Raw genomic sequence first — 13,340 nt, 5'->3', positions numbered from 1 at the left:
TCAACATTACTCCCATACATCCCAGTACTCTGGCCATATTGAAGTACTCAACATTACTCTCATGCATCCCAGTGCTCTGGCCATCTTCTAGTACTCAACATTACTCCCATACATCCCAGTATTCTGGCCATATTGAAGTACTCAATATTACTCTCATGCATCCCAGTACTCTGGCCATCTTCTAGTATTCAACATTACTCCCATACATCCTAGTACTCGGGCCATATTGAAGTACTCAACATTACTCTCATGCATCCCAGTACTCTGGCCATATTCTAGTACTCAACATTACTCTCATATATTCCAGTACTCTGACAAAAGTCATGGGTACTGGAGGGAATGAAAATGTCCGTGTGAAAATGTAACTAATATTACTAAATAATCGATGCTGAAATTATTCAATAGGGACCCAATTCACTATATACTTTCACCATAAAGGACATTTGTATTAAGTTTCATAAATCTGGCTATCAACATGAAGGTGTCTATTAGTGCAAACAATTCATTTCTTGAGTCTTGGTGATGGTGGCGGACAATGATCGGGAGGCATTTCTAATGTACAAATGTAGTTTTACATATGCTGATGAAAGCTTTCCACAGCAGGAAATCAATTAATGTGAAACAAAACAACTTCGATCCAGTTTCTTGAGCTGCAGTTCAAGGACGTCATAGCCATTTCCGGCTAATGTGTCCTGTGCCTAAGAAAGATGTGGAACGTGCCGGCGCTGCAAAAAGCTCCCTGCACAGTGCGAAGCTCACCTGCAAACCAGTCAAGATGCAGAGACAGGCAGTCACAACCGGGAGGCAAATCCAACCATGTCTGAGAAGAGTGCGCAGGAAGGTCGCTCAGGCACAAGTCATCCAGCAGAGGGGAAGCAAAATAAAGCACAGGGACAGGGAGAGCAGAAGAAAGCGCCTTGCTCACCCAAACGTAAAGCCATGAAGCAGTCTGCAGGGACCCCAGCAGAGGGGGGCGTTTTAAAAGCAGCACCAGGGGCAGGAGGCAGACCTCTGAACTGCGTTCCTGGACGTCGGCCCTGCACAGGCTTTAGAGTCAGGCTTCAGAGCCCCCGGCCCATCAGACTGAGGCCTAGGGAAAGACCCTGGAAGAAGAAATAGCCCAGAAACTGGGGAGCAGGGGTGTGAATGCCTTCACCCTGCAACACAGGCTGGACTTTCAAATGCTGCCCTCTCTGCTTGCATGCCGGGTCGTGGAAATGGGATGCTTCTGTGACTGGTTTGGCTTTTTAACATGCTATTCTGTTCCTTTGCAGCCACGGGCTGTGTCAGACAGCCCACGGGCACAATGACCGGCTTCACCATCTAGGTGTTTTTCACTGGTTTGTTTTAAAGCACAAGTGAAGGGAAAGGAACTAAGACAAGGCTGGGCCTTGTGGCCAAGGGGCCTCTTGCAGTGATTCCCTAAGGTGGTTCTGTATATTGATCTGGAAATGTTTGTTCTGGTAGTAGAGAAATGTTTAAGGTTACTTAAAAAACAACAGAACTGTGTCCTCATTTAGTATTAATATATTTTTACCCGAAAATAAATAAATAGCTCATGGTCTAATAAGAAAGTATTTCTTTTTTCTTCTGATTAGCATCACACTCCTTTAGAACACCCCACCCCCCAACAAGCACTCTGTAACTCAGAACAAATCCCTTATGCTCTCCTACTTAGCACCTGATGCTTCAACTGAAATGACTCAAAGCATCACTCCAGCCACTGAGTCTCGCTTGTGCCCAGTACCCAGGTCGACTAGCACTAGATCCAAAACCAGCCCACGGACACGGCAGGGAGGCCTCTGCTAGTGCGCTGTGAACAGGGAAGGCCACGTGGCTTTTCTCACACGCAGTGCGTGCTGGTAGACAAGCTACTGCCAGCACTTATGGAGATGTACAGATCGTGAAGCTCTCCCAAGGAGAAATGAATGACAATCACAAATAAAATGATAGGAAAATTGTAACATAAAGCGTTAAGCCCACCAGACCCGATGGGTCTAAACAAATCTAGAGCTTCAGTGCCAGTCATCCATACGTCCGGTTTTCCACGCTCACGCACAACTAACCTAGATCACCCCGAGTCTGCACCACAGTTGGAAGGCCAGGCTTTCCTGCAAAGTACCAGCCAAGCTGTAGTGCTTTGTGTTTCCTGCGGTCCGACTCCTACAGAGCTCCCTCGGGACAGCGCACTTTTCTGAGTTTCCCTGGCGATCCAACATGGCTCTTCTCCTTGGCCCAGCCGTGACAGGAGCCCCAGTGGCAGAGAGGGCCACGTGCTGGGCTGCTAACCACAAGGTCAGCAGTGCAAAGCCCCTACCGTGGTCACCACAGGGCCAGTTCCACCCGTCCCTCAGAGCTTGTGAGCTGGAATCGGCTAGATGGCTAGTTCGGTTTCCTGGCTCCCAGGACACATACCTTGTTGTTCTCGTGGTCTCCGCTCACAGCGATGGGGTACATAACATATTTTCCTCCCTGATCCTCATTCGGGGCGCATTCTGCCAGACCATCAGGGTCATGTTCTGCTCCAAAATTGTGTCCCAATTCGTGCGTTGTCACCAGGTCTGCTTCCTTCAAGATCAGGCAAAGGGAATATTACTCCCCAACATCCCGCCACCTGCCCCTTCAGCCTATGCTGGTCTAGACAGGGCACTTGTTAATCAAGTCAACAACAACAGACTGTGATCCTTTCTATCAATTACAGAAGCTAAAGATTATATAGTTAACATTATTAAACAAAACTGTAAGGACAAGCTTAAAAGACAGCTTACAAAATGTACAGGAACATTTATGAGAAAAAGAAAAAAAAACAAGCCATTTAAGGCAAGTAGTCTCTGGTGCTGATTAAGCACTAGGGAGCAGTCACGATGACCACTCTCCCTCGTTTCAATCATACACTTCAAGCCTAAAGCACCCAGGACACCGGAAGGGAACGTAGGGAGGAGGGAGAGAACGGGAACAAGGCAACGCTGCGAGCTGAGCTCCGTGAGGGCGGGGGTTCATGTCCAGTGACAACCTCGCAGTCCAGCCGGTGCATTTATATCAGGCCACCAGAGGATTCCCACCCGATGCCAATGCATGCGACACACCTAAAATCATTTCCCCCATGTCTATCTGAATTAAAAAATTAAATAACAAATGAAAAACTCCTAGGGGAAAAAGTATTCCATGAAACATGAAGTAAGCAGTTAATGTAAAGCAGCTTCAAAGATTGCTCATGAACGTCAATGGGTTTTCTTACACAGGCAGTTACAGATACCAAGACACAATCGACTAGCTCGTGGCCTTCAGGGGGTCCTGGGTGCGAGGGGGGAACCCAGTCTCGAGGACACTCAGTCAGCGCTGTGACACCGCTCATACTGGCACTACTCCACGTCCTAGTCTGCCAAGGAGGGTGTGGGGTCTGAAGACCTTGCAGGTGGCTATTTGACACACTCCTGGGTCATTTCCTGTCTGGGGCAAAGGAGCGAGACGGAAACCAGAGGCTGGAGGAAACAGTCCCGGGCTAACCGTCCACAAATACTGTGTTCTCTTCTCCCTTGAGAACGGAAGAACCACACGGTGCCCAGCTTCCTCCACCAGCTGCTCTGACCAAGGGCGCCAGAGGAAGTGCCGGGCAGAGACAGACAGAACAAAACTCAAATCCCCAAAGAAACCAGGCCTAATGGACTGACAAGATCCTCCAGCTCCGCAAGACACACTTGAACTTGGAACTACAGCCGCAAACTACAGACCAGCGTACCACGGAAACAACGGCCTTGAGAAGACTGGGCTCCCTCAAGGAGAGCCGAGCGCAAGCCCGGTGCTCACCATTTAACCGGGACCGAGGACACGACTGTGAGAACCATGAGAACTGAACACCTCATGGAAAGTGTAGTCCAGCACAGAAAGTGGGTGAAGGGAGATGTCGGACAGTGTAAGACATGACAAAATAATAATTTATAAACTATCAGCGGTTCACGAGGGAGGGGGAAAAACGAGCTGATACCAAAGGCTCAGTAGAAAGCAAATGTGTTGAGGATGGCAACAATTGCAAATGTGCTTGACACAATGGATGTATGGATTGTGATAAGATTTGTACAAGGCCCAAATAAAATGATTAAATAAAAAATTTTAAATAAGCAAAAAACAAAAAACAGTGTAGTTCAGGAACTTGTATAAAAATTGTTAAATGGACATACCTAATTTGCTCTGTAAGCCTCCACCTAACACACAGAACAGTAGATCCTCAAATTCCCAAGGTACAATACAGAGAAGCAATCTACTCTAAACTCATTACAAGATTGGCTAACCAACCTTCAAGGTATAAAAATGGCAATGCCAAAGCAGACTTATTTTTGTTCTGCGTGTCTTGAAAGAGAAAATGCTGGGAGAGAGGACAAGATTTACAAAAAGATGTACGTCTCTCCATTGAAGGGGTGAGCTGATCAACAGGGTGGGGGGAGACACTGAAATGTGCAAGAGCTTTGAAAGTTTGAGGGAAAATGGAATGAAAAGATCATGGAAATTTCCCATGAACTCTGTGAAGCTCCTTCACATACCATCAGCTATTAAACATTTCTATTTCTCACCCGAGATCAATCCCCTCTTCCTTCCTTATCTGGGGAGCCCCCTTCTGCAATGTCGTCCACTGAACAGTCACGGCATTCCCAGCAGGCTGGGAGCAGTCACTGGACCCAGCTCTGTCCACGGAGACCTTGAGAGCCAGGGGCCGGCCGGGGTTCTAAAGCTTCCCAAAGGGACTGCCCTGTTTGCCCGCGAGGCTGGGGTGTCCTCGGCCTCTTCCACAGGAGAAGCCTCCCATGTGCAGACTCAGCTTGCACCTGACTGCACCCCAGGCCCAGCGCGGCTCAGGCATCACTCACTCACTGGGCAGCTGCTTATGGGATATTGTTCATTGTAGCCCACACATTCCTACAGGTTATTTTAGGATCGTAGCATGTCCTAAAATCCTCCAAGGTGAGGGGGGGTTGGGTTGAAAGAGGTCATATAAATGAACCAGAATGAACTCAGACCCTTTCACAGCACCAGGAAATGACAGCCAGGAGAAGATGGCGCATGGCTCCCCGTGTCTGAATAGTCCCAGCTCTGCATCAAGTTTCTGACCAAGCAGACATTGTCAGAGATGCAAAGTACCAAGAATTTGCCATTCGTTGCCTTGGTGCTGCTGTCGGCGAAGTGTTGACTGCCAACCGCAGACAGGCGAGGCCGTCTGCTCCAGTACAGGTTTAAACCCGGAGACACCCATAGGGTCACTCTGTCCTACGGGGTCACTCTGTCCTACGGGTCATTCTGTTTTATGGGATCACTATGTCCCACAAGGTCCCTATATCCTACAGGTTGCTCTGAGCCACAACCAACTTGGCGGCAGCGGGTCTGGGTGGCTTTATCCCCTTCCTAGGGAGCTCCTGAAGATGAAGGTGTAATTCAAGGAGAGCGTGCAGGACACGCCAGCAGCTCTGGAGACGACTGAAGGTGCTTCAAGAGGGAAGCCCTTGAGGAGAGCTATGGCCTGAGATATTTCCAAAGGAGTGTTATCTCCCGTCTGTGTTTAGTGATTTTTCATATTTACCCCACACAACAGACAGGTGCAAACCTGTCAGAAGAATCTCTCTAAATATTTCTCACTGACAGTTGTAAGACTTTGACTGCACCCTGTCAAACGCAGGCAGCGTGCACAGCTCAGAGAAGCAAGGCCATGCAGGGGTGCTGAGAGTGTGGAAAGGGGGACTCCCAGGGAAGCTCATGGAGGAAGACCGGCAGCAGGCCAAGGGCCGGACATGCCACACTACGGGAAGGGCCCCTAAAACCCAGTTCAAAACTTTCCTTAAAAAATAGAACGCACCTTTGTAAGGATGGTTTTGCCATAATTTTTGGTGCTAGTCAAACCGCTGTTCAAATATATGTATTTCTTCCCAAGAGGACTGTAGTAAGCTGGAGAGAGAGAGACAGCTTATGAGACACAGAGCTGGAGAATGTCCAGCCAGTCGCCCCGCAGCACCACGTCCAAGCAAGAGGCAGGAACACACCCTTTGGACAAACACCGCCATGACTGTTGGCCCGGGGAGAGCCCACGTAGGCCAGCCCCAGAGTGCCCATGTCAAAGTCTTGGTAGGTGAAGAGATGGGCCAGGCAGACTTTCGAAGCTTCCTCCGCGATGTCGAAGCTGAACTGCTGCAAGAACAAGCAGAGACACGTTCTTAGGGAGGCTACGGGTTCCCTAGGACTCCAGCTGTTTCAGGGGCACCCCCACCCCCACACTGTCCCACCCGCCCACTGCTGGGCTTCTCAGGGACCCTCAGGGAGAAGGCAGACTGGCCTAGAGGATGGCGCAGCAGGGAGAGCTCCTAGAGCGGGTCTCAGAAGACAGACAGACAGACAGACAGACAGACATCACAGTTGTGTGCCGCTCGAGGCAGCTGTGCACGATTCCAGGGACCTTGCACCCTGAGTAAGAAAGGGACCGAGGAGTCCCTGGGTGGTGCATTGTTAACGGCTCGGTGGCTCACGGAATGGCTGAAGGTCTGAGGTCAGCCATAGGTCTCAGAAGGCCTGGCCACTTGGTTCTGAAAAGTGGTCAGCGAAAGCCCCGATCCACAGGGAGTGGCTGAGCCGCAGCGGTCCCCAGGACAGCCAGCCGTTGCTGTGGGGCATTCACTGAAGGGGGTACTGAGACGAGGAGTCCAAAGCGCCCTTAGCTGGTGGGAAAAGGTCACCTTTGACCTTCTATGGGCTCAGTGAGCGCATAATGGCTTCCCACCAAAGGCTGGCTTTCTGGAGGGTCCTCTGCTACTGGCAGTCCTCTGTAGGGTTCCTCCTCCTTCCAGGTGTGCACATCCTGTCCCTCTATCGACCCTGCACCCCAGACTTCATGCCGCGCTCCTCTCAGACCCCCAACTCAACAGTCAGTCCATCTTTGTGAGTATCCTATCTTTCTGGACCGGCCTTGTCATGACTTCCGATACCCCGGTCTCCTCTATCCATCAGGAAATGTATTCTACTCTCCCCTCCTCCACCTTCTCACTGAGGTGTGTGAGGAAGCCTGTCTCCCCTCGCTTGTTTAAGATTCCCACCAGTTTTGTATCACTCGTCACCTCTTCTCCTCCCTCCACTTTCTGACTCACTAATATCCCCCATCCAAGTGATACCATCCAAATGCTTTGGAAGTTGAGGGCAGCAATGACCATCAGTTTTTCCATATTTCATGAGGAGGCCTATTGACCTAAGTGGTCGGTGAGGCATTCGGTTGCGAAGGACCCGCCAGTCCTCACTCAGCACAAAGTAGAGGCGGTCAGTGCCTGCAGCAACAGCCAGCCTCAGACCCAGACGTCTCCCGGCCCTCAGGGCCGCTGAGAGCCAGCATGGACTGGATGGCAGTGTGGTAGCTTGTTTGTCTGATGTTGTTTTGCGGGGAGCTATTGATTCTCTGCAGCCCTGATGGCAATGTGGGGTAAGTGGACAGCTGATCTCGAGGTCGAGGGTCAAGCCCACAAGCTGCTCCACAGAAGGCAGATGCACTGTCGCTCCCAGACGGCCTCCCTGAAGGGGCAGCTCGACAGCAATTAATGTGGTGTTTGGGGCTTTTAAATTTTACTCCCTTATTTTAGACCTGTTTTGGTTTAATAAGTGTATAGCGGTTACAAACCTAAAGTAAAAAAAAGAGAAAAAAAGCAACTACACTTAGTTTTCTGTTACTTAAACGAAAATTAAATATCAACTTAAAGCAACATTGGAGGCTTGCAAGGATTTATTTCTAAATTGATTTAAAGGGGCTTCACTTTGCTAACAGCCCAGAGATCCCGAGCCCTTGATTTTAAAAAGCTCCCAATGAGAAGGCAGTCTCCACATGACAGTGACGTGTGCCCAGGGGGGCCTTCCTGCCACCCTGGCACTCAGAGTGCCGACAAGGAGCCAGCAGCACGGCTGGCAGGAGACTGACGAACCAACTGCCGTCTGAAGGGGCAACCTTCTGGCTAAGGGTGAAGAGGGCTTGAAGCACTTACTGATGAGGATGGAAAACCACAAAATTCAGTATGTATTACACGTCACACTAAGAGAACATAGCAGCTGGACCAGTGAGCACCAGGAAGACACAAGCAGAAAACAGTGAAGCTATCAGGGGTTCACTGTACCTGGACCCACTATCAGCACCCAGAAAGAAGCTATCAAGAAATCATTTTGCATTTGGCAAATCTACTAAACAAAGTCACTGGGTTGAATTTACAGTCTGCAAAAGAGGTCTTTAAAGTAGGGGTGCATGCCCAGCCCGAGGGCCACATAAAGCCCACAAAATCAACACCAGCTAATATCATACACCTCGCCAAAGAGGAGCAGCTCCAGCCGTTAAAAAACAAAACAAAACCCTGAACTCACCGCCATCAAGTCAGGTCCCAGCGATCGCAACCCTCCGGGGCAGGGTAGAGCTGCCCTGGTGGGTTTCCGAGGGGTGTAACTGTTTACGGAAGGAGAGTGCCCCATCTTTCTCCCTTGGAGCAGCTGGCTGATTTGAACCTTTAACCTTGCGATTAGCAGTCCAGCACGTCCCCCGCGTATGCCACCAGGGCTCCACAAAACGGCTCCCACTCCCCAAAACCAACCCACTGCCATCGGGTCATTCCAACTCAGAGCGGACGGCCAGTGTGGGTTTCTGAGGCCGCATACCCATCCCGTTAAGGGGGAGTTAATTAAATGCCTGACCAAATAAAGCAGGCTAATGTTTATGTTCATCATCTGTCTGGGCTGAGAATGATGTTGCATCAATATCCAAATGGCCCTTGACAAAAAAAAAAGGAGGTTCCTCATTCCTGCTTTCGAGTGTTAATGAGCAAAGATGTTCCTCTCCCTGACCCAGCCCCGGTGTTTTCAATCACCTTATGGTAAAGCTCGGCAGTGATTACGGAAAACTAGGAAAAACAAAACCAAGCTGATACATTCAAACGACCATGTTGGCAAAGAATCCCAGGCATATCCGGGAGTGCTAGAAGGGACAAATCCATCCTGGAACAAAGTCCAGCGAGACCAGCTATGTGCAGGGAGACCCGAAGTCTCTGTGGGTGGTATGTTTCCCATTTTCTAGAGATAATCGGTACCTCATTATAGGGTCTCAAAATTATTATAGTAAAAAAAATGTGCCTATTTTTCTTGTGTTTTTTGCATTTGCTTTGCTGTTTTCTCTCGCCATCCTGCTGTTTGCCCTGCTGCAGGGAACAAAGCCACTGCTGGGTCGGCTGGGGAAGAGTGTTTTCCTGGTTTCCAACGACCTGGTTGGAGATATCCCTGCATTCATGCAGAAAGGATTCAGAGATTAGGAATGAGAAAGCCGTGTTAGGGAGAGTCAACTGGCGACGCCCTACTGGAGAACAGCTTCACACCTGAGGCTCGATGACCTACCTCTAGCAAGGTCTTCACGTCCCAGGCGTCCTTGTCTTCATTGGGGTAGCTTTTCTCCATATTGTAGTGCCGTTCCCCAGGTTTTACCTTCTCCGGAGACTTGAGGATGCGAATCTATACTTAAAGAGATAATACACTTAGAACACTTCAGGAAAAGTCGTTACAATTCTGATATAATACTGCAAGCACTATGTTATCTGTTATAAAAAAAGGGCCATCTATTCTTCCAGAGAGCAGGAGAGAGAGGAAGCTTTCTGAGCCTGCAAAGCTTCCCAGCCTCAGAGCCGCACGGGGCAGCGAGCCTCCAGGCGGCGGGGTCAGAATCGATACGAGGGGCAGGTCTGGCGTGCTCTGTCTTTCTCATGCTGGAGCGGAGCTTCGCTAGCACAGCAGCTAGCACGCAGCTGGTGCCGTGTCTGGGCCGGGTGCAGCCCGGGCAGCCCCTTGAACCAGCTTCTCAGAAGACAAATCACCTGGCTGAACTTCAAAGCACCTGCCTCCAGCATTTCACAGAACAGCTCCCCGGGCAGAACACAGCCGCCTCTCCCTGGCGTTCCAGGAAGCAAGTTTGCTGAGAACAAGATGATTTCCTGACAGGTCATCTCCTGACCTGAAACTTGCAACCGCAGCACAAAGAACCTCCCTTCCCCTTACCAGCCCATAGGCCTTTAAGATCGTACTATATATATATAGTACGATATATATACAGACAGACAGACAGACAGATATCCCGCGGCCCCAGTACAAGGCGCACCTAACTCGTAGTCTCGGAACCCGCCGGGGGCTCGAGATGCCCCGTCCCTTTCTTTGCTCTCCCTTCTGTCCCGGGAGTCCTTTCTCCTTAACAAAGCCACCCCTTGGTTCACATCCTTGTCTGAACTGGCTCTGTACTGCAACCTCCACCCTCAACCTCTCACCGGCCACCCCTCGCTGCAGGAGGAAGTGAGGCTGTCTGATTCTACACCTGCTTCCGGCCTGGGAGCCACGTGAGCTGTTCTGCCCTTCCCTAGGGTCCCTGTGGAGTGCAATCACTCAACAGTGGTGGGTTCTATGGCCTGGTAATTAATTATTCAAGAAGCAGCACTTTCAAATAAAAATTCCATGCATTCTTCATATTCAACGGTTCAAGACAAATTGAGAAACATGGCATAGGAAACATACACTTGCAGTATCAATGAACGATTGATAACATTTCATATATATATATATATATATATGTATATATATATATATATATATATATTACTGGAGTCCTAGCCGCACTGTTGAACTGTCCATCACCAGGTCAGCGGTTCAAACCCACCACCTGTTGCTCAGGAGCAAGGTAAGGCGATCTGTCCTGCAGAGAGAGAGCCACAGCCTCGAACACCCCGCACAGGGCTGCTCCAGTTGGGAGAGACTTGATGGCAGAGGAGTTGGGGGGGTTTGTTGTGTGTTAAATATAATCCTAATGTTCACTTGCTCTGTATTCAGTAAGGAAGAATGAGAACTTGGGTCACACGGGCTTAATACATTTTTTTCTAACGATAGCCAATGATCAATGTGTTAGTCCAGGTTGACTAGAGAAACAAATTCAGACTCTCACTTGTATGTGTATAAGAAAGGGCTTTATATAAAAGAGCAACTATATATTGACACAACAGCCCAGCCCAGTCCAGATCAAGTCCCTAGTCTGATATTAGCCCATATGTCTGATGCCAGTCTATAAATTCCTCTTCAGACTCACACAACACATGCAATGATGCCGAATGCAGGAAGATCACAGACCAAGGGGTAGAAAGTGTTGTGGATTCAGTGGCAGTAGAGGCATCTCATCCCTGGCAGGGATCTCCACCTGGCTCATCAGCTCCAGGGGACAACCATAGCTTCGTGTATCTTGTCAGCAAGCATATCTCTCAGAGTGAGCGTGTGTCCCGCCTCCAGCGAGCTATTTATTTCCTTAGTGCCTCCAAATGAGGTCATCAAGCTGCGACCCCATTGACAGGCTAGACTCCACCCCTTCACTCTTAATCCTCTCAAACTGACAACAGATTATGTAGCTGCCACAATTAAGATGTGTAAAATAAGATGTATGTCAATTTGCATGCTATGGGAAAAAAGAGCAGTAAGCATTCGCGAACATGTAGTTTAGACAGATTAAGAGTAAGCTTGGTGAGAAGAAGAGGCTTTCCTCTCCTGTAAAGACTTCGTCTAAAGACTCGCAGGGGCAGTTCTACTCTGTCCTGCAGTGTCCCTGAGGTCAGAATGGACTGCATGTGCTTAAGGTCTGTTGTTTTAAAGAGAAGGTAGAACAGGAGGGGGAGCCTCTCAGGGGTGAGTTTGGGGAAAGGAACAAGGCCAAGCTGAGCTCGTGGTTCCTGAGTGTCTCCTTGCGGCTCTGCCACCTGCATGCAGCACAAGGTGCTCGGCTCTTTACTGGGACTGGCACTGCAGCGTGGGGGGCAGGTCAGTTCTGGATGAAATACTTGGAAGCCCACTGTGGAAGTCAGATGATTTCTCTTCAACTAGACACCCCTGGATAGGGGCGGAGTCAGGTCTCTTAATCAGGTCACTGCCTGATGCTGACTCCTGGGGGCGTGGCCTTCTTGTAAGAGGCGGATCCTGCTTGGGAACTGCTCTCTACTACTGACCTTGAGAGCAGCTGGAGCCCTGCCCTGGTCTCCCATCGTTCCCTGCACAAGTCTGAGGAGGGACTTCTGGGCGAGCATCAGACTCAGACTTGGAGTTGGACTGGCTGGGATGTTTTCTTTCCTCTTTCTTTTTGTCCGTCGTTTTATTGGGGCTCTTAGCTCTTACCACATTCCATAGATACATTGTGTCAAGCACATTTGTACATATGTTGCCATCATCATTTTCTAAACATTTACTTCCTATTTGAGGCCTTGGTATCAGCTCCTCTTTTTTTCCCTCCTGGGATGCTTTCTTGAGATACAATTACTTCATAATATAAAGCTCTTTCTTTTACATATATGAGTATTACTGGATTAGTTTCTCTAGTCAACCCATCTTTGCACACTAATTAAAGTTAAATATACATTTTTTGGGTTTTGAACAGAAGTAACAGATATTTACTCCACATAATTTAACACACTAAGATAAGCCATATCTATTGATAATTACCTGTTCTATCTGTATTCCATATCCTTTAAAGCCCGCGTTATCCCAGGAAGTATTCCGATAGATGTCATCAACTCTGTCAATTAGCTCAATCTGTGTGCAAAATTAGAGAGAGATTAAGTAGCTCTTTTTTTTTTAAATCATTTTACTAGGGGCTCATACAACTCTTATCACAATCCATACACACATCAATTGTGTAAAGCGCATTTGTACATTCATTGCCCTCATCACTCTCAAAACATTTTCTCTCCACTTAAACCCCCGGCATTAGGTCCTCATTTTTTCCCTCCCTCCCCGCTCCCCCCTTAAGTAGATCTTTTTTACAGAGTATTACCAAATCTACCGGGATAAAGCTCAATTTGGAGAAGATGCCATTGTGAAGTTTCCACCAATTACAAAAACTAGCATTAAGGTGTCAGCATGTTATAACTGACAGCTCTACCACAGAAATGACTCCTAGCCACAAACTTAAGAATGGTGTCATCAGAGTAAGCGTGGTTCAGTTCACTCCAAATGTCAGGTCGCCACTGCCTATAGCTCCACAGTACCAATTAACAGACTCTTAAAGACATCATTCTAGTTGAGGTAGTTAATTGTGCCAACCTGGAGGATAAACATATGTGGGGTTAATTGCAGGGCGGAGGGATAAATGGCTCGGTGTGCCTCGCCTTTTGAGTTCTCTTGCTCTGTGATGGTCGGACCAGGGTGCAGTTGCCTTAGCCAGTTCCTGCTTCAGTTAGCAAGGTTGACTTCCTGGAAGACATCCCTAAGGAGAAGCCGCATGGACCTACCTCAATGCATCCCTGGGTGCTGGAGCAGCCGTGTGGAGATCCCTG

The 13,340-nt window shown here is 48.8% G+C and overlaps 1 protein-coding gene across 1 annotated transcript in view; it reads right to left on the bottom strand.

Annotated features, from left to right (window-relative positions):
- The window catches only part of ADAM17 (ADAM metallopeptidase domain 17), a 66,696-nt gene that overhangs the window by 18,696 nt on the left and 34,660 nt on the right, over nucleotides 1-13,340 (bottom strand). The window contains exons 7-11 of the mRNA XM_004696019.2: nucleotides 12,508-12,597; nucleotides 9,388-9,501; nucleotides 6,027-6,171; nucleotides 5,843-5,931; nucleotides 2,416-2,568 (exon numbers count right to left, since the gene is read on the bottom strand). Of these exons, the coding sequence (XP_004696076.1) occupies nucleotides 2,416-2,568; nucleotides 5,843-5,931; nucleotides 6,027-6,171; nucleotides 9,388-9,501; nucleotides 12,508-12,597 (591 nt within the window). The remainder of the gene's footprint in view (nucleotides 1-2,415; nucleotides 2,569-5,842; nucleotides 5,932-6,026; nucleotides 6,172-9,387; nucleotides 9,502-12,507; nucleotides 12,598-13,340) is intronic.

The sequence above is a fragment of the Echinops telfairi genome, unplaced genomic scaffold (assembly GCF_000313985.2).
Source record: "Echinops telfairi isolate 266 unplaced genomic scaffold, ASM31398v2 ScPeMD7_9;HRSCAF=40, whole genome shotgun sequence".
Lineage (NCBI taxonomy): Eukaryota > Metazoa > Chordata > Mammalia > Afrosoricida > Tenrecidae > Echinops > Echinops telfairi.
The sequence above is the reverse complement of the archived record's forward strand: the minus strand, read 5'-3'. Positions and strand labels throughout refer to the sequence as shown.